General features: G+C 54.2%; 1 protein-coding gene across 2 annotated transcripts in view; it reads left to right on the forward strand.

Moving 5' to 3' along the window:
- Nucleotides 1-905: 905 nt before the first annotated feature.
- The window catches only part of TBC1D16 (TBC1 domain family member 16), a 78,457-nt gene continuing 53,511 nt past the window's right edge, over nucleotides 906-25,851 (forward strand). For both annotated transcript variants that reach the window (XM_017879321.1, XM_017879322.1), the window contains exons 1-2: nucleotides 906-1,542; nucleotides 3,842-4,439. In XM_017879321.1, coding sequence (XP_017734810.1) covers nucleotides 1,362-1,542; nucleotides 3,842-4,439 — 779 coding nt within the window. In that variant the 5' untranslated portion in view covers nucleotides 906-1,361. The remainder of the gene's footprint in view (nucleotides 1,543-3,841; nucleotides 4,440-25,851) is intronic.

Genomic DNA, 25,851 nt, shown 5'->3' on the forward strand with positions numbered 1-25,851 from the left:
GGTCACAGCACACATTATATATACATTTCATACATCCCAGGTCTTACCTACACTGGTGTGTCCTCATGGGGCAGAAGTTCCCTGACACAGTGCTGAGCCTACCTATGGCCAAGGTTCAAGGGCATTTTCTATTTTTTTTTTCTTTTTTTCTTCTTATGCTGGTGTTGACCCACTAAATTGATTTCAGGATCTACAATAGGGCTGCAAATCGCAGTTTGAGGAACCACCCTCAGGTATTTCCTAATAGAGGAATTTCAGGGGGCTTTGGGCCTTCTCAGTGGTGCCAGATCCTGCCATGTTGCTCCCGCCTTGGAGGAGACAGGACTGGTGACAGCTCCCCTTTCCCTCATCCTCAGTATTTTAGACATAAAATTGCTTTTTACTGGTCTGTTGGGTGTTGAAGTTTTGTTTGAAACTGAGAATCTTTTTACATATTTATCAGTTTCTTTGGTTTTCCTCTTGTATGGAGCACCAATTTTTTTCTGTTGAGATGTTGCTCCTTTTCATCATGAATTTATAGGAGTTCTTTATATATTCTGGATACTAATACTTTTGTTTATAAATTTTCCTTCTTTTTTTTTTTGAGACAGAGTCTCACTCTATTGCCCAGGCTGGAGTGCAGTGATGTGATCTCAGCTCACTGCAACCTCCGCCTCTTGGGTTCAAGCGATTCTCCTGCCTCAGCCTCCCAAGTAGCTGGGACTACAGGCACCCACCCCTGCACCTGGCTAATTTTTGTATTTTTGGTAGACGTGGTGTTTCGCCATGTTGGCCAGGCTGGTCTCGAACCCCTTACCTCAAGTGATCTGCCTGCCTCAGCCTCCCAAAGTGCTGGGATTACAGGTGTGAGCCAGTGCACCTGGCCTGTTTATTTCTTTTTAATGAATTGGAAGGGCTCATTTGTGCTGACGCAGGTGGGAAACTGAGAAAAGAGAATGCCTGGAGGTTTTTGTGAAATTGCTGAGGTGGGAACACAGTTCCTGTAGCTTAGTGGTTCTCCTTGGGAGGGATTTTGTCCTCCAAGGCACATTTGGCAAAGCCTGGAGATGTTCTGGTTGTCGTACTGGGAAGGGAGGTGCTAGTGGCATCCAGAGCCGAGGGATGCTGCTCAGCCTCCTGCGATGGACAGGGTGGCCCGGCCCAGGTGGAGAATGTGGCCTACCCCGTATGGAGCTGTGCACCAGCAGGATGCGCTCCTGTGGTTAGCCAGTACCCACTGGGTGCCAAGGTGACACGTACTGCTGTGAGACAGGACGCAAGTCCACGACCTTGACCATCTCCTCTCTCTTCCTCCCCCAGGCAGGTCTTGACGAGCCCTGCCTGGGCTGACGCGTGCGGAGGATGGAAACACTTGCCCGGCAATGTCTCTGGGCCGCCTCCTTCGCAGGGCCTCCTCCAAAGCCTCGGACCTCCTGACCCTTACCCCTGGTGGCAGCAGCAGCGGGTCCCCCGGTGTCCTGGATGGAGAGATCATCTACTCCAAGAACAATGTCTGCGTGCACCCGCCGGAGGGGCTGCAGGGGCTGGGGGAGCACCACCCAGGTGAGCCAGGGCAGGCGAGGCTCCAGGGTTATTTTCTGAGTGAGGGCTCTAAAGGCCCTGGGCCACAGCACATAAGAGAGACAAGTGCGTTTGGTTCCTTTTCCAGAACGTGTAACTAACTGCAGCTGTCCTCCCGGAAGGAGGGTCTGGGGGTGTTAAGTCTGGCTCATGGCAGGCTGGGTGAGTCCCTCAGCCCTGCTGCTTCCAGAGGGAGGGACAAAAAGATGGGTTAGTGATCCCTGAGGCCTGCCTGGCCCCTTGTCATTCGTGTGAATGACTTGCGACAAATAAATGCATTGCTTTGTTCATCTGTTGCTTTATTTAATTTGCACAACCACCTCATGGGCGTGGCCAGGGCCCCAGCAGGCCTCTTAGGTGGGTAAGGACGCCGGTGTTCAGAGAGGCTGAGGGACTCTCAGCTGCACAGTGCCAGTCTGCGGTGGAGGTGGGGCTGTAGGGCAGTCTCTGGACTCTTTCTTCTCATTTCTTCCTGTTGCCGTCCCCTTCCCTGGCTGCTAAAAAGGTATTTCAGGGTCCTGCAGCCTAGCGGTGGCCTGTAGTGGCACACCCTAACATTTGCTTGGCCTGGGCAAGAGTACAGACAGAAGCCCCAGACAGATGGCAAAATGGTAAAGTTATCGTCTGGGCACGGTGGTTCACACCTCTAATCCCAGCACTTTGGGAGGCTGAGGTGGGAGGATTGCTTGAACCCAAGAGTTTGATACCAGCCTGGGCAACAAAGTTAGACTTCGTCTCTATTTAAAAACAAAGTTATACATTACAGTGAGATCTGGGCACTTTATACAAATTATGTTTCAATCGAATACTGAATAAATTTTTAAACAAGAAAAAAGTTTAAATTATGCCAATGAAACATTTAAAGCGAGTGTTCTGTCCCCCTGCCTTGATAAGTGTATCTTTAAAGCCACTGGCTGGTTGGCTGCGGCTGTGTGGGCAGGGGCTTCTCTGGAGTGCCCTAGAAAGGGGTGCAGGTTCTGGGCGATGCAGCCCCCTGACCCAGAGGTCGCCTGGCCTGAGGTCTTCTAGAGAGAGACCGGGGAGCAGCCGTTACGGACCTGACCCGCTTGCTGATCTCAAAGCTGCGTGCTTCCAGGATGTGGAAACACTTCTCAGCCTCAGGCTCATGTTACCCTAATGCACAGCTGGCTGACATTCCCCAAATTTCCCAGCTTCTCTTGGCAACAGGAGCAGTGCTTAGGAGATTCTAGAGGTCTGAATTGTGGAGACCTGGAGACTGGGTGGGGGAGGCCCAGGAATCGGGATATCCCAAAGCTGCTTGATGCTGTGTTAGGAAATGCCACTCCCCCCAGAGCCGAGCACTCACCCACTTGCTCTGGCCCAGGAGAAATTGCTCCTCTCCATGTCCCCAGCAACCCCGTGCGTGACGTCAGTGCTCACCTCCAAAGGTGGCCCCTTCCTCCAACAACCTGCGTTTTAAAAACGCCACGAGTGCCACTCATGATTGGAAAAGGTCCAAATACCACCCAGCTTGGATGAATTCTTTTTGTGAAATAGAATGAAGTCTCCAGCCTCCATCCCTCCGAACAGTGCTGTAAAGCCATGAAGCTGGGCACGTGGGCTGCTGGGCTCACACAGACAGGGAGGCCTTAGGCAGGTGAGCCCTGGGGCCAGGGTCGGGGCTCTGAACACAGGGAGAGCCCCTGGTACTTGGAAAAGTGCATGGTAAGCCTGAACTGATGGCTCATCGCCTGCGATCCCAGCACGTTGGGAGGCTGAGGTGGGTGGTTCACTTGAGCTCAGGAGTTTGAGACTAGCTTAGGCAACACAGTGAAACCTTATTTCAAAAAAAAAAAAAAAAAAAAAAAATTAGCTGGGTGTGGTGGTGTGCACCTGTAGTCCCAGCTATTTGGGAGGCTGAGGTGGGAGGATTGCTTGAGCCTGGAAGGTGGAGGTTGCAGTGAGCTGAGATTGTGCCTTGAGGCACAGATCCAGCTTGAGGCACAGAGTGAGACCCTGTCTCAAAGGAAAAAAACAAACACCAAAACCAAAAGGAAAAGCGCATGGCAGACTGGTGCTCGGGGACCAGTGCCCCCTGGATCTGCTGGAAGTGTGTTCTTAGAAAACACACGTAGCTGGAATTCATTTCAAGCTCCCCAGTTTCCCTCTGGTGTTTTTGCTCAGGGCCAGGCTGTATCTGAGGCCGGACTGGCACTTCACTAAAGGGTGGTGGCCTCTCCGAGCAGCTCGCCAAAGGTGCCACAAGGGCCTCATCCACAGCCTCCTGGCCTCTAACACACCGTCCCCCGGCTCCTCACAGGTTACCTGTGCTTGTACATGGAGAAGGATGAGATGCTGGGAGCCACCCTCATCCTGGCGTGGGTCCCCAACTCTCGCATCCAGAGGCAGGACGAGGAGGCCCTACGCTACATCACGCCCGAGAGCTCCCCCGTTCGCAAGGCACCCCACCCTCGGGGCCGGCGCACCCGGAGCTCAGGAACCTCCCACCAGCCCTCCCCCACGGAGCTGCGGCCCACCCTGACCCCAAAAGATGAGGACATCCTAGTGGTGGCCCAGAGCATTCCGGACGGCGTGCTCGCCAGCCCTGCGCCGGAGGACGAGGAGAAGCTGGCTCAGGGCTTGGGGGTGGATGGTGCCCAGCCGGCCTCGCGGCCTGCCCGCAGCCCCTCTGGGATCTTGTCGACAGTCAGTCCGCAGGATGTCACCGAGGAGGGGCGGGAGCTGCGGCCCGAGGCCGGGGAGGAGGATGGCTCCTTGGAACTGTCAGCTGAGGGCGTGAGTAGAGACAGCTCCTTTGACTCGGACTCAGATGCCTTCTCCTCGCCCTTCTGCCTCTCGCCCATCAGCACGGCACTGGCCGAGAGCCGCGGCTCCGTGTTTCTGGAAAGCGATAGCAGGTGAGTTCCTGGTTCTGGATGTGGCCTCTCGGGAGGCCCCCAAGGCCTGACCTGGGCAGGAAGCAGTCACCTGCATCACCTGTGATACTAGGTGAGCGCTGGAGGCATCTGCCCGACCTGCCTGTGACTGGCTGTGGCAGGAGCCCCTCCCCAAGGCGAGGGCTTCAGCAGGGAGTCCCCACTTTCCACTCCACCAAGAGGACTGTGAAGGGTGCGCCGGGGCATCCACATTCTTCTCTGTCCTTGAGCCTTACTAGGACTAAACAGGCCCTGCCAAGTCTGACAGGTCCCTGACCAAGGCCAGGCACCCAGGAGTCCTTGTCCCTTCTGTTCCCATCGCCGGAGGGGCAGGAGACTCAGTCCTCAAGCGAGTGCTCGAGAGGCCCGGGTGGCATCATTAGGCTCACGCACAGGGCTGGCCCAAGCCCAGATGTGCTGCTCTGCTTGGTCCTCAGCTCTCTGCTCTGCCCTGCAGCCCACCAGGCACGTGACCTGGCCCCCTGTGGTCCCCGGAGGGGTTAGCCTCCCTCTTTCTCATAACTGTGGAGGATGGAACGTAGTCCCGGGGCAGTGTTGACCATATTCACCCGACTCGGCAGCCGCTCTGCACCCCGGGGAGTCCAGCCAGAGTACCTGGACTCCTTGGTGGCCACGCTTGCAGGAGTTAGAGTTGGATCCATGCCTTGTGGGGGGTTCCCTGGGCTTTGGAACCCAGAGACTTTCCTGAGTGGGGAGCGTTGCATGGTACCACAAGGGTCCTCATGGCCTTAGGGTGAGTGCCAGTGTGGTCGCATAGGCCTGGAGCCCCAGAGCCAGCACAGGGGCCCTGCATCCAACTTCCACAGCCCCTTCCTATGCCCTGGCCGTGGTCCTTACGCTCATTAGATTTCTAGGCAAATGATGGTGGTGACCACAGACAACAGTAAGAACTGACATCAGTCAGCGAGCAGGTCATTAACTGTTGAGCTCGTGGTGTGAGCTGGGCCCATGCTGGACATGGGTGGTGCAGGCCTCGCCTGGGCGCTGGACACCATGGGCTGTGGATGGTGCACGTGTGTGCTTTCCACAGCCCCACGCCCTGTGAGGTGGGCCCTCACATTATCCCCTGCTATCGAAGGGGAAAGGATGGCTCAGAGAAGGTCAGCAACTTGCCAGGCATCACCCAGCCGGTGCCCGGGCCAAGCTGGGATGTGAAGCCAGCTGGGTCTGCCCCAGGGCTGCAGCATAAAAGGTTACTCCAGGCTGATTAAGCCAGGGAGTGGCAGGGCATGACATAGGGACTCAGGCTTCGCTGGCCTCAGCAGAGGTGACTGTGGGACGGGTTCTTCCGTGATTTTATCCCTCCAATAAGACGCAGTCCATTAGAGCCCCAGGGTGAACCGATAACATTCATCTCAATTATTTGAGAGTGCAGATAAAAGGAAGCCGTGAGCCGTGACCGAGGACGCCAGGTCCCAGGAGGCTTGCTGAGCTGGGTGGCGTCAGGGGCCAGGGAACCTGAGGGGGTGGTGGGGGCGGGGGACCGAACACTGGTCCTGGCCTGGGTCCCGCTGGCCGGACTCTGTCGGAGCTCCCCCTGGTGGTGCCGGGCCGACAGTGCAGCAGAACCTGCGGGCGTCCCCACGTCCCCGCATCCCCAGGGCCCAGGCGAGGGGAAGGTCCCAGCTGTGTCCCAGAGAGGTGGTGGGGTTGGCCTACGGTCTTGGGGCTGAGGACTGCGTGGCAGAACCACAACCAGAACCTGGCCAGTCAGCTCTCTGTCCAGCAGCCCCATCTCGTAGGGAGCTCAGGTTTAGGAGTTAGGGAGTTCAGTGCTGGTTGAGTCCTGGCACCCCTGGTAAGTGTGAACCTGGGAAATTCTTTCTCTTCTTGGAGGCTCGGTTTCCCTGTTTGTAAGATGAGGCTGGTAATATCCACTTTCTGGGGGTATTGTGAGAATGCACCCCGGTTCCCCTTTCCCCGCCCTCCGCCTTGCTGGTTCTCCAACCTGGCTGCATGTGGGGTGCTCCTGGGGGGACCTTTTATACAACGCTGATGCCCAGGTGCCTCCAGGTTCTTCTAGAGCAGTGGTTCTCACCCAGGGCCGAGTCTGTCCCCAGGGGGTGTGTGGCAATGCCAGGAGACACTTTTTGTCACAACTGAGGGTAGGGGTGTATTGACATCAGTGAGCAGCGGACAGGGGTGCTGTGCACTCACTCTGGAAGCCAAGCTGCCTCTCTGCCTGGGACCCGCCGGGGGCCTCCCATCATTTTCAGGATGAAGCGTCATCTCCTTCACTCGGGGTCGAAGGCCCACCACCATCTGGCCCTGCTGAGCAATGCCACCTCCCTCCCTGCCCCCGCACTGTGCACACCTCCAAGTTCGTCATCCTCTCTGCCTCTAGATCTCGTGGGGCTCTCTCTGCCTCATGCCTTTGGCCAGGGATCCCCTCGGCATGGGTTTCCTCCTCCCACTCTCTCCTAACTGGCCAGCTTGTATGTTTGAGACTCAGCTCCTGGGGTGGGGCACCTTCGTGTCAGCTTTTGGTGGAGGCTTCTCTATTCCCCCCAGCCCTGGGCTGAGGAGGGCACTCCCCATGGCCCCCTTCTCTGCTCTGACACTCGAGCCCCCACTGAGATACCCCGTCCGCCTGTCCATCCCCAACTGCTGGGAGGCCTATGGTGGTGAAGGAGTAAATTTTGGGGCCCGACAGATCTGTTTCCAGTCCTGGCATCACCCTGAGTTGTGTGTGATCTTGTGGCTGTTGCCTCCCATGTCCAAAACAGATTCCTCACGGGTGTGAAATGGGGCCAAGAACCCCCTTGTAGGCTGGGCGCGGTGGCTCAAGCCTGTAATCCCAGCACTTTGGGAGGCCGAGACAGGTGGATCACAAGGTCAGGAGATCGAGACCATCCTGGCTAACATGGTGAAACCCCGTCTCTACTAAAAAAATACAAAAAAACTAGCCGGGCGAGGTGGTGGGCGCCTGTGGTCCCAGCTACTCGGGAGGCTGAGGCAGGAGAATGGTGTAAACCCGGGAGGCGGAACTTGCAGTGAGCTGAGATCCGGCCACTGCACTCCAGCCTGGGCGACAGAGCGAGACTCTGTCTTGCAAAAAAAAAAAAAAAAAAGAATCCCCTTGTAGGGCAGAGTTGGCGTGAGGGTTGAGTACCAGCCTGGGGCATGGGGTCAGCGAGCCTGGCCTGGGACTCATCCCCACCCGGAGACCGTGACTGGGGGTGCTTACCGCAGCCTGGCCCTGCTCTTGATGAAGGCTCAGAAAATGCCTCTTGGCCACGTGGCTGCGGGCTTGGTGCGGCTCACTCCTCAGGCCTGTGTCCGCCCGGTCCAGGGGGGGCTCGCTCAACGTGGCGAGGTGCAGCTTTGTGCCAGGACGTGGTGGATGTGGATGGGACTCTCCTCACTCCTCCGGAAGTGTGTGCTTTGGTCCAAGGCTGGAGTGAAAACAGCCTGTCTCCAAGACAGACTGCTGGGAGCTTTCTTTTTATTTTTAAAAAGTGGATATGGAGGCCAGGCGCTGTGACTCATGCCTGTAATCCCAGCACTTTGGGAGGCCAAGGTGGGTGGATCGCTTGAGCCTAGGAGTTCAAGACCAGCCTGGGGAAAATGGCAAAACCTCGTCTCTATACAAAATACGTAAAAATTAGCTGGGCATAGTGGTACATGCCTATGGTCCCGGCTACTCAGTAGGCTGAGGCAGGAGGATGGCTTGAGCCTGGGAGGTGGAGGCTGGAGTGAGCTGTGATCATGCCACTGCACTCTAACCTGGGTGACAGAGAGATACCCTGTCTGGAAAAAAATGAAAAGAAAAGCAGACAAGGATTCTGAAAGGGGCTGGGTGAGCCCTGAAATCTGCATTTCCCTGGTCTTCCCTTACTCCTATGTGCTTCTGGCCCCCACTGCGTGGTAGACCCAGGAAGCAGAGTTGGTGCTCCTTGCTCCCTCCCCATCTCCCGGGCCTTCGTGTGATGGGACTGGAGATCCTTGGCTAAGGTGATTAATTGTCCTAGACGCTGTAGAGAAGGTGTCCCCAGCTCAGTTGCCTGTGAGAATGCCCTGGGCAGCTTTACAAATCCTGATGCCCAGGCTGCACCCAGACCAATTAAACCAGGATCGCTGGGGTGGGGGCCCAGGCATGGGAATGTTTTGAACTTCTTGGGGGTTTCTGAAGTGCAGGCAGCGTTGAGAACCCCTGCTGTGAAGGGGCTCAGAGAGAGAGAGAGAGAGAGAGAGAGAGAGAGAGAGAGAGAGAGAGAGCGCGAGCAAGCTAGCGCCTGGTGCTCTGGGGTGGGGAGGGGCGTCAGGGCCGAGGCCCCCAGAGGACTGGCCACTCTGCAGGGGTGTTGGTGAGGACTCGGGTGCACCCATCACCACTCTGAGGGGTGGGACGTCTATTAATAATTAACTGTGTGGTTGAGTCCCCCGGGAGGGCAGAGCAGGTAGGCCGGCTCGAGGGCCCCCTCTAGTGGTGGATCTGAAGAACTGCACGTGCAGGCTGCGTGTCTGGCTGGGATTGGCCAGGAAAGACAACGCCCCCACCCACCCTGGGGCGGGGGGGCGAGGGGTCCCCCCCCCCATATGGTTATTTGGCAAGTAGTTCACAGAAGAGCTGAGGGGTTAGAAAAGTGTCCCCCGGGCTGCCCACATTCATGTGCTACCTGTAGAGGATGGCCAGGCGGGGCCTGGATGCTGGAGGGTGAGCCCACCTACCAAACCCAGGGGTCTCCTTTGGAACCCCCAGCCCCCAGTCCAGCCACGGCCTGGAAATCCTTGACCAAGTGAGTATTCAAGGCTGACTTGGGGGATGGGCTGATAAGGAGAGCTGCTGTCGCCAGTGCGAAGTCCTGCCTCCCTGCGCTGAGACCCCAAGACCCTGAGCTTCCCCGAGCCGGGGGTGAGTCCTGGGCTATCTTGGCCCTGTACCCTCCTCAGTGTCAGAAGGCAAGGCTCTGGGGTGTGCTGGGGAGGGTGACCACCAGGCACGACTGGTCATCCTGCCCTTGGTTTCTGTGCTGGAAGGTACCGTCCAGCCTAAAAGGCCAGTTGGGCGAGGGTGTGGACAAACGGGGCACCATGGGGCCGGCACCGTGTCCACTGGCCCTGCCCTGGTGATGTGCGTGGATGACCTGGACAAAGAGCTGAAACAAGCCTGGGAAACAGAGAGAGACCCCGTCTCTACCAAAAAAGAAAAAAAATTAGCTGGGTGTGGTGGTGCACACCTTTAGTCCCAGCTACTCCGGACGCTGAGGCGGGAGGACTGCTTGAGCCTGGGAGATGGAGGCTGCAGTGAGCCATGATCGCACCAGTGCACTCAAGCCTGGGTGACAGAGTGAGACCGTGTCAAAACAAAACAAAACAAATGCCAGATTCTGCTCCCTAAGTGAAAATGTCTCTTCTGGACCTCATCCTAAGAAAGAGTCCAAATTACAGCTAGAAAGGCCAAAGTGGCCAGCATGTAGCTCAAGCCTGTAATTCCAGCACTTTGGGAGGCTAAGGCGGGCAGATCACTTGAGGTTGGGAGTTCAAGGCCAGCGTGGCCAACACAGTGAAACCCCATCTCAACTAAAAATACAAAAATTAGTTCAGCGTGGTGGCAGGTGCCTGTAATCCTAGCTACTTGGGAAGCTGAAGCAAGAGAATTGCTTGAACTTGGGAGGCAGAGGTTGCGGTGAGCCGAGATGGCGCCCCTGCACTCCAGCCTGGGTGACAGAGCTAGACCTTGTCTCAAAAGAAAAAAAAAAGTAGAAAGACAAAAGCATCTGCATGAAGACGTTCACTGTGGTAGTCCTTACAGTGGAGAAAAAGGAGCAGATCGTAAGAATCCAACAGCAGAGGAGGTGGATCGACTAAGGTCTCTCTAAGATCCCTCTATTGGATCGGGAGTTTCCAAACCTGGGCTCACAAGCCCCTGAAATCTTTTTTTTTTTTTGAGACGGAGACAGAGTCTCGCTCTGTCGCCCGGCTGGAGTGCAGTGGCCGGATCTCAGCTCACTGCAAGCTGTGCCTCCCGGGTTTACGCCATTCTCCTGCCTCAGCCTCCCGAGGAGCTGAGACTACAGGCGCCCGCCACCTCGCCCGGCTAGTTTTTTGTATTTTTTAGTAGAAACGGGGTTTCACTGTGTTAGCCAGGATGGTCTTGATCTCCTGACCTCATGATCCGCCCGTCTTGGCCTCCCAAAGTGCTGGGATTACAGGCTTGAGCCACTGCGCCTGGCTACCCCTGAAATCTTACCCCACTTTTTTTATATGAGGAGGGGGCACCATCTGACTTCCCAAAAGGTCTGTGACCCGTAAAAGGTTCAGAAGCTCAGTGCTGCCAGATAGAAGAAGATGTGGGATTGACAAGGACTGTCAAACAGTCCATGCTGTGTTGCAGAGTAGAAATTTACAGTGAATCAGACACAAAGCAGGAAACAGGTTATGATTCTACACATTGCAGTTAAACTCTGTGAAGAGGCCTGAGGTGCAGATGAGGCTCTCACGGCAGGGCTGCCCAGCAGGGCTTCTGCCAGGACAGACAGAACCCAGGTCTGCGCCGTCCTGCACAGCGGCTGCTGGCTTCATGCAGCTCTTGAACCCTTGAAATGGTGCAAGTGCAACCGAGCAACTGAATTTTTAATTTTGCGTAATACTGATTAATAAAATTGTTTTAGTTTAAAATGTTTTACATTTCGTTTTTAGAGACAGAGTCTCACTCTATGGCTCAGGCCGGCGTACAGTGGCGGCAGCACAATCACAGCTCACTGCAGCCTCGACCTCCCGGGCTCAAGTGATCCTCCCACCTCAGCCTCTCAAGTAGCTGGGATTACAGGCGTGCGCCACCATGCCCAGTTCATTTATTTTATTTTATTTTTTAGAGACAGAGTCTCACTGTGTTGCCCAGGCTGGTCTCAAACTCCTAGGCTCAAGTGACCCTCCTGCCTGGGCCTCCCAAAGTGCTGGGATTACAGGCATGAGCCACGTGCCTGGCCTTGATTAATATAAACTGGAATAGCACCTGTGGTCAGTGTCCACGGCAGTGGATGGCAGAGGTTGAGAGGAAGATGTGTTCATGTGTTAGCCTCGTGTGATTATGAGCACTTTTAAAAAAATTTTCTGTTTTCAAAAATGTTATTCTGTGATTATATTAAGCTTAAGATGAAAACCAATGTATAAAAATAGACAGACAGGGAGAACCCTGCACATTTGGGCAGGCTTAGCATCTCCCACTGCCCTTCATGCTTGCTAATTAATGAAGAGGCCTCCAGGGCGAGCTGGTCACTGAGGTCCGTCCAGTGACACCCGTGCCACCGGCCTGCCACCTTAGGTCCCGTGCCGCCAGCGGGGCCTCCCCCGGGGAAGTGAGCGTTTCATTCTCTCTCTCCCCAGGTCCTCTTGTCATTCCCAGCATGCGTTCTCGAGGCAGCCAGTCTAGGCAAGACGGTGTTTGGGTGTTGGGATGGGCTGGGTGGCCTGGCCTCAGGGTTTGGTGACTTAGTACTGTGGTTTCTGTCATGCAGTTCCTGCCAGGTCAGACTTAGTCCAAGTGGGTTGGTGCGGCCACAGGTGGGCAAGGGCCAGGAGCAATATGCTGCCCACCCCGGGGTCCTGCTGGGACCCCCTGCCCTCCCTCTTTCCTCTTGCCCTTTCCTGTGCACAAACTGGACACCTCACCCCAAGCATCGCCACTTCCCACCTTGCTCCCTGCTGCTGGAATGTTCTCTCTCCTGCTAAAACCCCAGCCCACTTGCAGGCAGAAAAGACTTTCTTCTTCATAACCCCTGCTGGGACCTGAGTTTTCTCTCTGGAGAGCTCCTATCAAGGCCGTGTGGTGTTCCCTACGTGCGCCACCGTGCCCGGGTGCCTCCTCACAGGGTCTCCCCAGGTCCTGGGCCAGTGCTGTCAGCAGAGCGTCCTGCAATGCACGCGGTCCTGTGCCTATGCCCCACTGTGTGTGGTCACCACGCCCTGGAAACACGGCAGATGTGGCCAAGCAACTGGACTTTGGTCTTTCTTTATCTCCAATGAATGTGAAGTTTGATAGTCACAGCGGGAGGCTTCCGTGCCCGACAGCACAGGACTGGATGAAATGTTCCTGGGAGGATGGAAGGTGGACCCTAGAAACGTAGCAACCCTCCCAGCAGGACAGGCCCGAAAAATTCTGACAAAAGTAATGGGGGAAAGATAAGATGATAAGGCCCCTTTACTCCCTCAGGGTGGCCGCCGTCATGGGGGCAATGGCACAAGGGTTCACCTGGAGCCAACGAGTGCTTGGACAGCAGACCCCAAGGGGCGGCCATTCCCCACCTCACATGGCTTCCCTGGCAGGTGCCAGCCCACCCCGCAGGGCATGCGAGGCAGAAATAAACGGCATCTAAGTGCTTTTTGCCTTTAGGAGGAACAGGCTCCCTGTCGATGGAGTATCAGTAGCAGTGGCTGAATTATTAATGGCATTATCATTCATCGTTGGTGTAACGGCCCCTGTCCTCCCACACAGCACAGAGGACAGAAATGAGGCTCTCAGGGAAGAGTCCAGTTTCTGAGAATAAGCTAGAATCAGTGCACTCGGTGGGCCAGGACCCATTGCTGGGAAGCATCCTTGCAGGAGCTCCCATGGAAGGCCTTGGGGGTGTCACCCTGGCCTCGCAAAAGTCTGCTCGGGCTCTGGATCCCTTCTGCGTTTCCTGCCATTCCTTTTCTGCCCAACCCTCCAGGCAAGCCCGAGGCAGATGAGAAACTCCTAGAGGTGGGCAAAGAAGTGAGCGGTGGCACACGAATCAGGATGCGCTTTGCCCTTCCCATCTCTGTTCCGGGGTGCAGCAGCTGCCCAGCAAATCGGAGCCCAGAGCAGGAGAGAGGGGGACACAAAGCGGGGGACGAGGAAGGGAGTGGGAGGCAGGAGTGGAAAGAAGGGCACGTGAGAGGGTCCAGGGTAGGAGACAGCAAGGAGAGGGGCAAGGAGTGAGCGGGGAGGGTGGGCCGTGCATGTCTTAGGGGCCACTCCAGCAGCAGCGGGGACCAGGGGTGGGTGCAGCACACATATCCAGGAGCTGCCACCACCCAGAGGAGGGACAACTGGGTCCCAGAGAGACCTCAGAGGTGGGATGGCCAGAGCTGGGAGGGCTGCATCCTCCATTTCTCACAAATTTCAGGATTAAGTCACCGATCCCAGTCGTGGGCCAACCAGGGTGCCCGGGGATGCCCTGAGAATGCCCGCCGCCCCCTGAGGATGCTCCAGGAACCCCCGCCCACCCCTCCCGGGCCCCAGCACAGCCTGGCAGCCGGGAAGCCAGCAGCTCCTGAAGATCTGTTGTTTGGGTTTGTTTGTGCTTCTGTAACCGGGAGCTGAGATTTATTTCTTTAAAACATCCCATTGCCCGACACCCTGCAATCTGTTCTGTGTGTCGTTCAGACTAATCTCGTCTTGTTTCTGTAGCACTTGGCAGGCTCTGTGTGGCGTTCCTCCCTCCCCCAGACTCCCCCCCGCCCAAGCCAAGGTGGCCACTACCAGCTGCTCTGCCTGCGCCCAGAGGGTGGCCGATGCCAGGGGTCTGAGGGAAGCTGTTACAGGAAGGGCAGCTGGCTGGTCTAAGCCCCATGGACTGGCGTGTGGCCATGGTCAGTCTAGAAATGGCCACAGGACATGGCCTCGCCCCGGGAGTCTCACTGCCAGGTGGAGAGGCCAAGCAGGCGCCCAGCCGAGCACTGGCCCCTCCCTAGCTGCCCCTCAGCTCCAGGAGCTTGGAGGGGCTGCCAAAGAATTCGGCCGGGACACCACTGTGCCCAGCCCTCTGGTGTGCGACTCTGGCATGGCTGTTTGGCTCACACATGATGTCTAGGCAGGGAAGGGGCTGGCGGGCTTGGCTGGGCGAGGCCTGTAAGTGGGCAAGCTTTGGTCAGAGGCCCAGCTGTGAATCCAAGCCCCACTCAGGACCCCCAGGGGGTGGCCTTGGATGATGTTGAACCACTCCGTGCCTCAGTTTACTCCTCTGTGAGGTTGGGGCATTATGGGGGTTCAGGAAGGCTGTGCATGTAAAGCTCTGCGCAGAGGGCTCAGTACAGGGCAGGTCAACAGTCATCATCACTGTGTATCTGACTGAGTTGCCAGCCCCGTTGGATGTGCTTGTATCAGTGTCCTGGGGCTGCTGTGACCAAGGACCACAAACCGGGTTCTTGAAACAAGAGAGATTTATTCTCTCACAGTCCTAGAGGCCAGAAGTCCAAAATCAAGGTGTCTGCAGAGCCACCCTCTCTCTGGAAGGTCTAGGGGAGGGTCCCTCCAAATTGGTCTCTTCCAATTTGGGTGGCTGCAGACATTCCTTGGCTTGTGGCCACATCATTCCGACCTCTGCCTCTGTTGCCACATGGACAGGGTGTGTCCCTTTGTGTGCCCTCTCTTCTTCTCATACGGATGCCAGTCATTAGATAGGGCCCACCCGAATCCAGGGTGACCTCATCTTAGCTTGGAGACATCTGCTGAGACCCTATTTCTGAATGAGGTCACATTGGGAGCTCCTATGTGGACACGAATCTCGGGGGAGCACTGTTCACCGCGGCACATGTTCTATGGGTGCTGATCTGAATCCCAGGCACAGAGCCTGATGTCAGTGTGGTCATCACCCCATTTCAGGAAAGGGTGACGCAGAGCTCAAGCCTCCAGTGCAAAGTGATGCCTGAGCAGTGACTGGTTAAAAATAAAAAGCAAAAAACCAAACACAATCAGGGCCCTGAGCAACCCCTCGTTTCTGTCATGTCAGTTGCTCCTCATGGCCCAGCCTCGTTGACCCTTAGAGCTGAGCGAGTGAGTCTGGTCAGGAGTCCTATACAGGGGACAGTCCCTGGGGCCCCGGCAAAGACGCTGTAGAAACGGACGTCAGAAGAGACAAAAGAGATTGTGGTCATTTTAGAAATTCGAGGGTGGCACTTTGGGAGGCTGAGGCGGGCGGATCACGAGGTCAGGAGATCGAGACCATCCTGGCTAACACGGTGAAACCCCGTCTCTACTAAAAATACAAAAAATTAGCAGGGTCTGGTGGCGGGCGCCTGTAGTCCCAGCTACTCGGGAGGCTGAGGCAGGAGAATGGCTTGAACCCGGGAGGTGGAGCTTACAGTGAGCCGAGATCGCACCACTGCACTCCAGCCTGGGCGACAGAGCGAGACTCCATCTCCAAAAAAAGAAAAAAAAAAGAAATTTGAGGGTGGCCGGGCACGGTGGTTCACGCCTGTAATCCCAGCACTTTGAGGGCCCAAGGCGGGCGGATCACCTGAGGTCAGGAGTTCGAGACCAGCCTGGCCAACATAGCGAAACCCCGTCTCTACTAAAAAATACAAAAATTAGCTGGGCGTGGTGATGGATGCCGGTAGTCCCAGCTACTTAGGAGGCTGAGACAGGAGAATCGCTTGAACCCAGGAGGCGGAGCTTGCAGTGAGCCGAGATCACACCACTGCACTTCAGCCTGGGCGACAGAGTGAGACTCCGCCTCAAAAAAAAAAAAAAAAAAAAAGGGAAAGGCAGAAGGGAAATATTTGTTTGTGATCTTTGACCCCTCTGGTGTTGCCATTATCATTTGGGTTGGTTCCCTTCCTGGCGTTTCAAAGTTGGGAATTGTAGTTGTCTATCCCAGGGGTTGGCAGGTGGGCCAGACAGCAAGTATTTTCTGCTTTGGGGGCCAAATGGTCTTGGCTGCAGCTTTTCAACTCTGCCCTTGTAGCACGGAAGCCACCACACAATGTATGTTAATTGGCATGGCTGTGTTCCATTCATTTTTTATTTTTTTTTTCGAGACAGTATCTCGCTCTGCTGCCCAGGCTGGAGTACAGTGGTGTGATCTTGGCTTACTGCAACTTCCACCTCCTGAGTTCAAGTAATTCTCCTGCCTCAGCCTCCCGACTAGCTGGGACTATAGGTGCGCACCACCACACCCGGCTAATTTTTGTATTTTTACTAGAGACGGGGTTTCACCATGTTGGCCAGGCTGATCTCAAAACTCCTGACCTCGGGTGATCCACCCGCCTCGGCCTCCCAGAGTGCTGGGATTACAGGCGTGAGCCACCGTGCCCGGCCCCATTCGCATTTTATTAAGGGTACTGAAAGTGGAATTTCATATAATTTTCATGTGTTGTGAAATATTTTCCTCTGGATTTTTTTCAACATTTAAAAATGTTCAAAACCATCCTTCACATGGAAACCTGCACACAGGTGTGAGTAACCGGTTCCTTCATACAGGTGCAGTGGAAGCAGTCAGGATGCTCTCCAGTGGTGGGTGGATGAGGGAACAGTGGCATATCCCCGCAAGGGAATATTGTTTATCAATGAAAGGAAATGAGCTGTCAAGCCTTGAGCAGACGTGGAGGATGCTGAGATGTACATCTCTACGTGAAAGAAGCCAGCCTGGGCCGGGCGCAGTGGCTCACACCTGTAACCCCAGCACTGTGGGAGGCCGAGGCGGGTGGATCACTTGAGCTCAGGAGACCAGCCTTGGCAACATGGTGAAACCTTGTCTCTAAAAAAATAAAATAAAATAATAATAACAATATAAAAATTAGCCGGGCATGGTGGCTCACACCTGTAGTCCCAGCTACTTGGGGGGCTGAGGCAGGAGGATTGCTTGAGCCCAGTAGGCAGAGGTTGCAGTGAGCTTAGATGGCACCACTGCCTTCCAAACTGGGTGACAGAGTGAGACCCCGTCTCAAAAAAAAAAAAAAAAGAAAGAAAGGAAAAAAAGCCATGTCTGAAAAGCCTGCAAGCTGCATGAGTTCAGACTCTAGGCACATTCTGGAATAGCAAAATTAGGAAGACAGTGAATACATGCAACAGCTTGCTGGTCTCAGTGGGAGAAAAAGATAAATGGCCCCAGATACTGGAATTCGCAAGGGCCCAGGCACCTAATTCTTTTTCCTTTTCTTTTTTTTTTTTTTTTTTTTTTGACCATTTTGCTCTTGTCGCCCAGACTGGAGTGCAATGGCACACCTTAGCTCACTGCAACCTCTACCTCCTGGGTTCAAGCAATTCTCCTGCCTCAGCCTGTTGAGTAGGTGGGATTACAGGCACCCGCCACCACACCTGGCTAATTTTTGTATTTTTTGGTAGCGACGGGGTTTCGCCATGTTGGCCAGGCTGGTATTGAACTCCTGACCTCAGGTGATCCGCCCGCCTCGGCCTCCCACAGTGCTGGGATTACAGGCATGAGCCACCGTGCCTGGCTGCGGCGACACTCTTCTGTCTGAGGCTGCAGTGGTGGACGCCTGCCACTGCATCTGTGAAACCCCATAGACTGTACACTCCAAGAGTGAACCCTGGTAGAAGCTGTGAACATCAGTTATTACTGATAATGTATCAACATTGGCTCATCAGTTATAGCAAATGTACCACACAAATGCAAGACGTTAATAGTATGGGAAAGTGGCCAGGTGCGGTGGCTCACGCCTGTAATCCCAGCACTTTGGGAGGCAGAGGCGGGCGGATCACCAGGTCAGGAGATCGAGACCATCCTGGCTAACACGGTGAGACCCCATCTCTACTAAAAATACAAAAAATTAGCCGGGCGCGGTGGTGGGCGCCTGTAGTCCCAGCTACTCAGGTGGCTGAGTCAGGAGAATGGCGTGAACCCGGGAGGCGGAGCTTGCAGTGAGCCGAGATGGTGCCACTGCACTCCAGCCTGGGGGACAGAGCAAGACTCCGTCTCAAAAAAAAATAAAACTAAAAATAAAATAAAATAGTATGGGAAAGTGTGTGCATTGAGGGGAACTTGCTGTACTCTGCTCAGTTTTTCTGTGAACCTAAAATCGCTCTAAAAAAGTCTCTTCATTTTAAAAAGTCTTCGTTCATGGGCTGTACAGAGGCAGAGGGCAGCCTCAATTTGGCCCTCGGGCCACGGTGTGTGGATCCTGGGTTTAGGCTAGCTGTGCCCAATAGATGTGAGCCACCTCTGTGATTTAAAATTTTCTATTAGCCACATTTAAGAGTTTTTATTTTGAAATAACTACAGGAAGTTTCAAAAAAAAAAAAAAAAAAGGTACTGGGAGGCCTTATACACCTTTTGCCCACTTCCCCCGCAGTGACATCCTGCATAGAAGTGTAATGCATTCTCCAAACCAGGAAATTGAGGTTGGTACAGTCCACAGGTCTCACGGGTATTACAGGCACCCATCTGTGCTTGTGTGTATAGAATCCTGTGCCACTGGGTCACAGGTAGCTTCCCGCAACTGCTACCACTAGCTAGACGCAGAACCACTCCCCCACCACAGGGTTTCTCCACGCTGCCCTGGGACAGAGCTCGCCAGCTCCCTAACCCCAGGCAGCCACTTCTCTATAGGAATTTTATGTAACTGGAACCCTGCACCATGTCAGCTTTGAGACGAACTTTTTTGGTTCAGCATCATCCCGTGAAGCTGTATCCAAGCTGTCGTGCGTGTCGAGAACCTGTTCCTTTTACTGCTGAGTGGCAGTACGCCATGGTGTGGCCATCCCACAGTCTGCGCGCTCACCCACTGAAGGACACGAACCATGGCTTCCCATTAAGGGGAGATTGTGAATAAAGCTACAAGAAATATTCATGTGTGGGGTTTTGTTGGAATCTAAGTTTTCATTTCTCTAGGATAAATTCCCGCGAATGCACTTGCCGAGTCATATGTGGATTGATTGTGTGATTAGTTTTTGTAAATATTTTTCTTAATGTAGTAAAATTAGAGACAGGGTTTTTGCCATGTTGCTCAGGCTGGTCTCAAACTCCTGGGCTCAAGCAATCCTCCCGCCCGGCCTCCCAAAGTACTGGGATTGTAGGCATGAGCCACTGTGCCCGGCCTGTATGCTTAATTTTTAAAGAAATTGCTAAACTGTTGCATAGAGTGGCTGTGCCATTTTACACTCCCACCAGAAATTTATGAGTGCCTGTTTCTCCACATCCTTATCAGTATTTGGGGTTGTCACTGTTTTTTTTTAAGCATCCTGATGGGTGTATAGTGACATCTCATTGTGGTTTTAATCAGCATTTCCTTAATGGCTCATGATGTCGAATATCTTTTTGTGTGTTTATTTGCCATCCAGGTATCTGATTCTTTGGTGGAAGATCTTTTTGTCTCTTAGGCATCTTGTGTCTTAATAATATGTATTGAAAGGCTTATGGGGACAACCTTTGGTTGGAGGATTTTGAAAAAAGTCATAATATGATTTACTGTGGCAACCAGAAGTGATAATTTTGTTCCAGTGACAGGTAATAACCTGCTTTTTTCTTCCTATTAATACATGATTTCTTTTGTGGCTATAATAAAACAATGTATACAAATGATTCATTGCAATGAAGACAGGTAACCAAAGAGACAAAGAGACATAGTCTAATCCATTTTTTGTTTGTTTACTACTGAGTTTTGAGAGTTGATTATACATTCTAGAAACTAGTCCTTTGCTAGATACGTGGATTGCAAGTATTTCTCCCAGTCGGTAGTTCTTTTTTTCATCCTCTTAACAGGATCTTGCACAAAGCAAAAGATTTTAATTTTGATGAAGTTCAGGTTATCAATTGTTCCTTTTATGAATCATACTTTTGGTGTCAAGCTCAAGAACTCATGACCTAGTCCTAGATCCTGAAGGTTTTTTTTTTTTTTTTTTTTTTTTTAAATGGAGTCTTGCTCTGTCGCCCAGGCTGGAGTGCAGTGGCACCATCTCGGCTCACTGCAAGCCCCACCTCCCGGGTTCAGGCCATTCTCCTGCCTCAGCCTCCTGAGTAGCTGGGACTACAGGCACCCACCACCACGTCTGGCCAATATTTTCTATTTTTTAGTAGAGACGGGGTCTCACCATGTTAGCCAGGATGGTCTCAGTCTCCTTGACCTGTGGATCCGCCCGCTTGGCCTCCAAGTGCTGGGATTACAGCATGAGCCACCGCGCCCAGCCAGTCTGAAGGCTTTTCTCCTGTTATTTTCCTCAAAGTTTTATGGGGTTGGACGGTTTATTTTTTATTTTGCTTATGGTTAGCAATGACTCCCGTTCGTTTGTTGAAGAGGCCGCTTTCCTTCACTGGGGTGCTTGCCTTTTGTCCAATAATCCGTCAGGGCATATTGTGTGTCTTATAGGTACAATTTTTTTTTTTGAGATGGAGTCTCAGTTTGTCACCCAACTGGGAGTGCCGTGGTGCGATCCTCAGCTCACTGCAATCTCCGTTTCCCGAGTTTCAGAGATTCTCCTACCTCAGCCTCCGGAGTAGCTGGAATACAGGAGTGCATCACCACCGCCTCAGCAATTTTTGTATTTTTAGTAGATGGGGTTTTGCCATGTGGCCAGGCTGGGTCTCTAACTCCTGACCTCAGGGATCCGCCCCACCTCGGCCTCCCAAAGTGCTGGGATTACAGGCTGTGAGCCACCATGCCCTCCATAGCTACGGTTTTTACAAGTGAAAACACAAAAAGAAAACAAAAAAGTGAAAAAATTTTTGTAAATTACCCACATGTTCAAAATAGTTCATTCCAATGTGGGATGAGTATACATGGGCTGCCACGGGCAAGTGTTTTACATCCTCTGTTTACCACGTCCTGGGAATTCACATGTACTTCACACCTAGACACGTCTCAAGTGTGATCCCACATGTGGCTTTGGGTCACTGCCTTGGCCAGCACGGGTCTACACAGATTGGCGACCTGCTTTTTGAAAAAACATTCTCAGCCCAGGGCGCAGTGGCTCCATGCCGTAATCCCAGGCACTTTGGGATGCCAAGGCTGTGGATCACCTGAGGTCAGGAGTTTGAGACCCGCCTGGCCAACCTCGTAAAACACCGTCTCTAAAAACACAAGACACTCAGCCACACTTGTGGAAACCTCGCCCTTTGAAAGGTGCCCTTAAATTTGTATTTTTACAAAATGGGTATTTACAAGATGGCTTGGTGTTTTTTACAACAGGTGTATTTACAACCGGATGTATTTACAAGCCGGGCTTTGGCGGCGCCTGTAATCCCAGCTACTCGGGAGGCTGAGGCAGGAGAATCGCTTGAACCCGGGAGGCAGAGGTTGCAAGTGATGTGGAGATCATGTCACTGCACTCCAGCCTGGGGGACGATGACGAGACTCTGTCTCAAAAAACAAAAAACAAAAAACAAAAAAAACAAAAAAAAAACATTGTCTGGCCAGCCCTTCCTACATGGACTCCCTCTTCCTTTGTCCTTGATGGTTAGGCGAACCTCTAGGAGGAGGGGGTTCAATTGCCTCTCGTGGGGGTCGGCAGGGACCCAGGCACCCCCTGGCTCTGGAGCTGGGGTTCTAGGAAGGCACCAGCCAGGTGGTCCCCCAAGGGAGCTGGATTCTAAAAGAGATGTCGTGGATGCCAGTGCATCTGGTGGGCTTCTTAAACCATGTTGTTGTTGGACTGGTCTTCCTAAGGACTGACAGGCTCTTTAAAAAGCTGACCTTTCTAGTAAAAACTGTCAAGGACAGGGGAGGAAATACAGTGCATCAAACCTCCTGAACCAAAAAGAAGGAAGTTCAGGCCTCCTGGAGAGCAGCCTCCCCGGGGATTGGTGCTCCCTGCGTCAGGAGGGCTGCCAAGGCCAGGGAAATGAAACTTGTCAGCCTTTCACCGCAGCTCACAAACCATGATAACTGGCTTCCCGGAGGCCTTGACGCAACCCTGGCCAGTGGTTGCACGGGGTTGGGGGCTCCTGGTGCTCTTGAGGGCCTGAGCTGCTCTGGAATACACAGAGCTGCCCTGGAGCAGAAGCCAGAGGCCCCCGGGCCCCAGCTCTTGCATCAGCAGCCTAGCAGGGGCCCACGCACGTGAGCTTCTGAGAGCTACTGAGCATTGAGGTCACGGGCGCCCCAGAGGCCAGTGACGTGGCAGCGCCTGTCTCCCGGTGAGTGGGGAAGCTCACACCGACCTCTGGGTACCTCTGGGGACCACGCCTGGCTGTTGCAATGTAACCCAACCCCTGATGAAATACTTCCCTAAACATTGCGGGTAGTAGAGGCAAAGGACCTTCGTCTTGCGGTCGAAAAAACTCCGTAGCTGCCTGTGTTCCTTCATATCCTTCCCAGCAGAGTAAACAGAAAGGGCATTTTCACGTGGCTCTTTCTTTCCAGTCTAAATATGTTCCCTAAACACCTGCAAGGCAGAGGACACAGGTCCTGGTGCCATCCATCTAAGTGCCTCCTGGCCTCAGTGAGTCTGCTTTTTGGGAACCTGAAAGTAGGTTTCCCTGACCGTCAAGAACCAGACGACACTCAGCCACACTTGTGGAAACCTCCGCCTTTGAAAGGGATCTGGGCTGGTGGAAACAAGCGCCTAGGGCGTATCCCTTGACCTTACTACCCCCAGGTGGGGACAGAAATGGTCTTTAAGTGTTGGGACCCTGGAAACCAAGCCTGGCACACCCCAGCTCGCCTGGCTGCGTGACTGGTGGTTATACCTCATGCCTCAGTTTCTCTCTGCACAAAATGCGGTGGCGCCTGGTGTTCCTTTGCCCCAGGAATGTCATGAAGAAGTAGCACCTGGACAGGTCCTGAGGCATGCCCATCTCTGTGCCATCTGCTGGGACTGGTGTTGGCCTTGGTACTGTACCGCCTCACCCTTGTCTCCCCAGGAGGGGAGCGGGCGTTGAGGCTAGTCCCAGGGTTCTGATGGACACTGGGGTTACATTGAAAAGGCCACTTTGTTACATTTTGTTTCCCTGGTTTCCAAAATGAGGTGCAGGCTCTGCAGAGAAAGCAGGCTTTTCCCCGAGGGGCTTCTGGGCAGAAAGAGCTCTCTGAAGGTCTGGTGCTGGGGCTGGGTGGTGTGAGAGCAAAGAGCTGGAAGTGGAATGTTCCGGAAAGGGAGGGAGAAGGCTAGTGGCTGATATGGGTGGTCACCGGAGGAGGAGCCCTTGCTGAGTATATATCAGGTGGGCACAGGGAGAGGGAGGCAACCTGGACCCGAAAACTGGGTAGGTGGTCGCTGCGCCTCTCCTGGGAGCCTCGGACTGGCGGGTTAGGGCCAGACTCCAGTAGATTGTAAAGGCATCAGTGATCTGGTCTTGCTTCTGTAATATTTAAACACTGGGAGGATTTATTTTTGGTAAGCTATGGTCTCTCTCCGAGCCTGGCGGGCTGCCGGAGGGTTCAAGTGACACTGGCGTAGTACCCCACCCCCGGCCCCCACCGGCTCGGCGTCCCTGCGCTCACCTTTCCAATGGCCACAGTTGATGTGGGTCACGCAGCGTTTCCCTTCTGGGAGACGTGGACAAGAGATGGTCTCAGGCGTGTGCCTTCGCAGCGGGACCAACAGGGATGCATCGTTACCACACAGTTTCCTGACCCAGCGGTTGAAAGGGACGGGTCTACGAAGCCAAGAAACAGCAGTGGAGTGTAGGTCAGAGCCCAGCGGGGGGGTACCCCGGGGAGGGGCCGCCTCCGCCAGACCCACCCGGGTGAAAAGGATGGCATTGTGTGCCCCGCAGCATGAGGGGAGCCGCAGAGAGGCGTCTTTGTAGGTCCACGAGCAGGAAAGTGCTTGCCGATAGGCATCCCACACAGGCCAGCTGGTGGCACGGCTGGGACAGGCTTGGACGCAGGGCATTCGGTTCTGGCAACGGATGGGGGGGCGGCCCTAGGCCCCCGGCCCTTTGCAGAATGTGCCTCGTTTTCTCCCACCCCAGAATTGGGCTTGGCCAACACAGCCCCCTTCACCCCCCTCCCTGCCAGGCTGCCAGGGGGCCCTGTGAAGATGGCGGCACCGCCCCTTGGGAAACTCCATCTGCGTGCGAGTGGCACTTCTGTTCAGGAGGATCCCGGGTGCCCACAGATGGCAGGCTTCCCCCAAGATCAGCCCAGGGTTGGCCAGGCTGCCTGCATTGCACACCCCCCGCCCTCCCCTCCTCTTCCCTCCCCCGCCTTCCCGCCCCACCCCCACCCCCACCTGCCTAGGTTAGAGGCAGGCACTGCCTGCGTCCTCTCCCCACCTGACCTCCCTCTTGCCTCCCTAACTCCTTCTAAGCAGATTTTGGTGAATCCTAAATCACGTGGATTTTTTTTTTTTTTTTTTTTTTTTTTTTTTTTTTTTTTGAGACGGAGTCTCGCTCTGTCACCCAGGCTGGAGTGCAGTGGCCGGATCTCAGCTCACTGCAAGCTCCGCCTCCCGGGTTTACGCCATTCTCCTGCCTCAGCCTCCCGAGTAGCTGGGACTACAGGCGCCCGCCACCTCGCCTGGCTAGTTTTTTGTATTTTTTAGTAGAGACGGGGTTTCACTGTGTTAGCCAGAATGGTCTCGATCTCCTGACCTCGTGATCCACCCGTCTCGGCCTCCCAAAGTGCTGGGATTACAGGCTTGAGCCACCGCGCCTGGCCTCACGTGGATATTAACTAGCAAGTGCCTGCAAGCAGTTCTGAGGGCCGGGCTGGGGTGCACACTCACTTGGGCCAGGTCCCCCTGGTCAGGGTCAGCCAGATGCCACTCCTGCATCCTGTCCACTTTTAGCAGCCTTCTGTCTTCCCTGCTGACTTTCCGCCTCTTCTCTGGATGTCTGGTGGGTGGAGAGGTGGAGAGCTTCCAGCACAACCTCACCCCACTCCACTTCGCGCCAGCCTCAGCCTCCCCTGAGACCACATGGAACCCAGACACATTTGACCTGCAGCCCCAAAGCAGAGACACCTGGCCGATGGGTGGGTGGGAGGCCTGACACAGCCACATGCAGCCTACTTTGTGTCATTCCTGCTCTCCCGGGGTGGATGCAGGGACCCCCTGGGACAGCCCAGCTGGGTCTCCAGGGCCGCCATGTCTGGAATTTACTTTGTGAACCTCTGGCTTGTTAAAATTATTTCATAGATGATTCATGGTCATATAGAAGTGTCAGAAATAAAGAGAAGGAGCTCAAACAGATACGTGTCCACCCCTGCCCATAGCAGCAGCGTCCACAGTAGCCCACAGTGGAGGCGCCCAAGTTCCTCCTGACGGGTGACTAGAGAAATGCAGTGTGTTCACACACGTTTCACACGCACCCAGCAGAATGTTCAGCCTTGGGAAGACAATTCTGACACACGCCACAACATGGATGAGTTGAGGACGTTATGCCGAGTGAAATAAGCCAGACACAAGGGGTCAAATCTGTGCGATTCCACTTGTGTGTGGCCCCTGGAGTTGTCAGGCTCAGAGATGGAAAGAATGGGGTGCCAGGGGCTGAGGGAGGGGACGTTGGGGAGCTGGCGTTTCATGGGGACAGAGCTTCCGTTTGGGAAGCAGGAGCGTTCTGGAGATGGGTGATGTGATGGTTGCACAAAAATAGGAATGGTATAACGCCACTGAACTCTACGTTAAAAACGGTTAAGGTGGTGAATTTTATGTTATGGACATTTTACCACAATGAACAGAGAGAAGGAGAAATCAGTTAAGATCTTTTAAGGTGACTGGGACTGTGAGACTGGTGCACGTTTTCCCAGCCTTTTGAGAACTGACTTCTTGGATTAGGTCTGTAAGCCT

Source organism: Rhinopithecus bieti, unplaced genomic scaffold (assembly GCF_001698545.2).
Source record: "Rhinopithecus bieti isolate Rb0 unplaced genomic scaffold, ASM169854v2 scaffold_9899, whole genome shotgun sequence".
In the NCBI taxonomy this organism is placed as follows: Eukaryota; Metazoa; Chordata; class Mammalia; order Primates; family Cercopithecidae; genus Rhinopithecus; species Rhinopithecus bieti.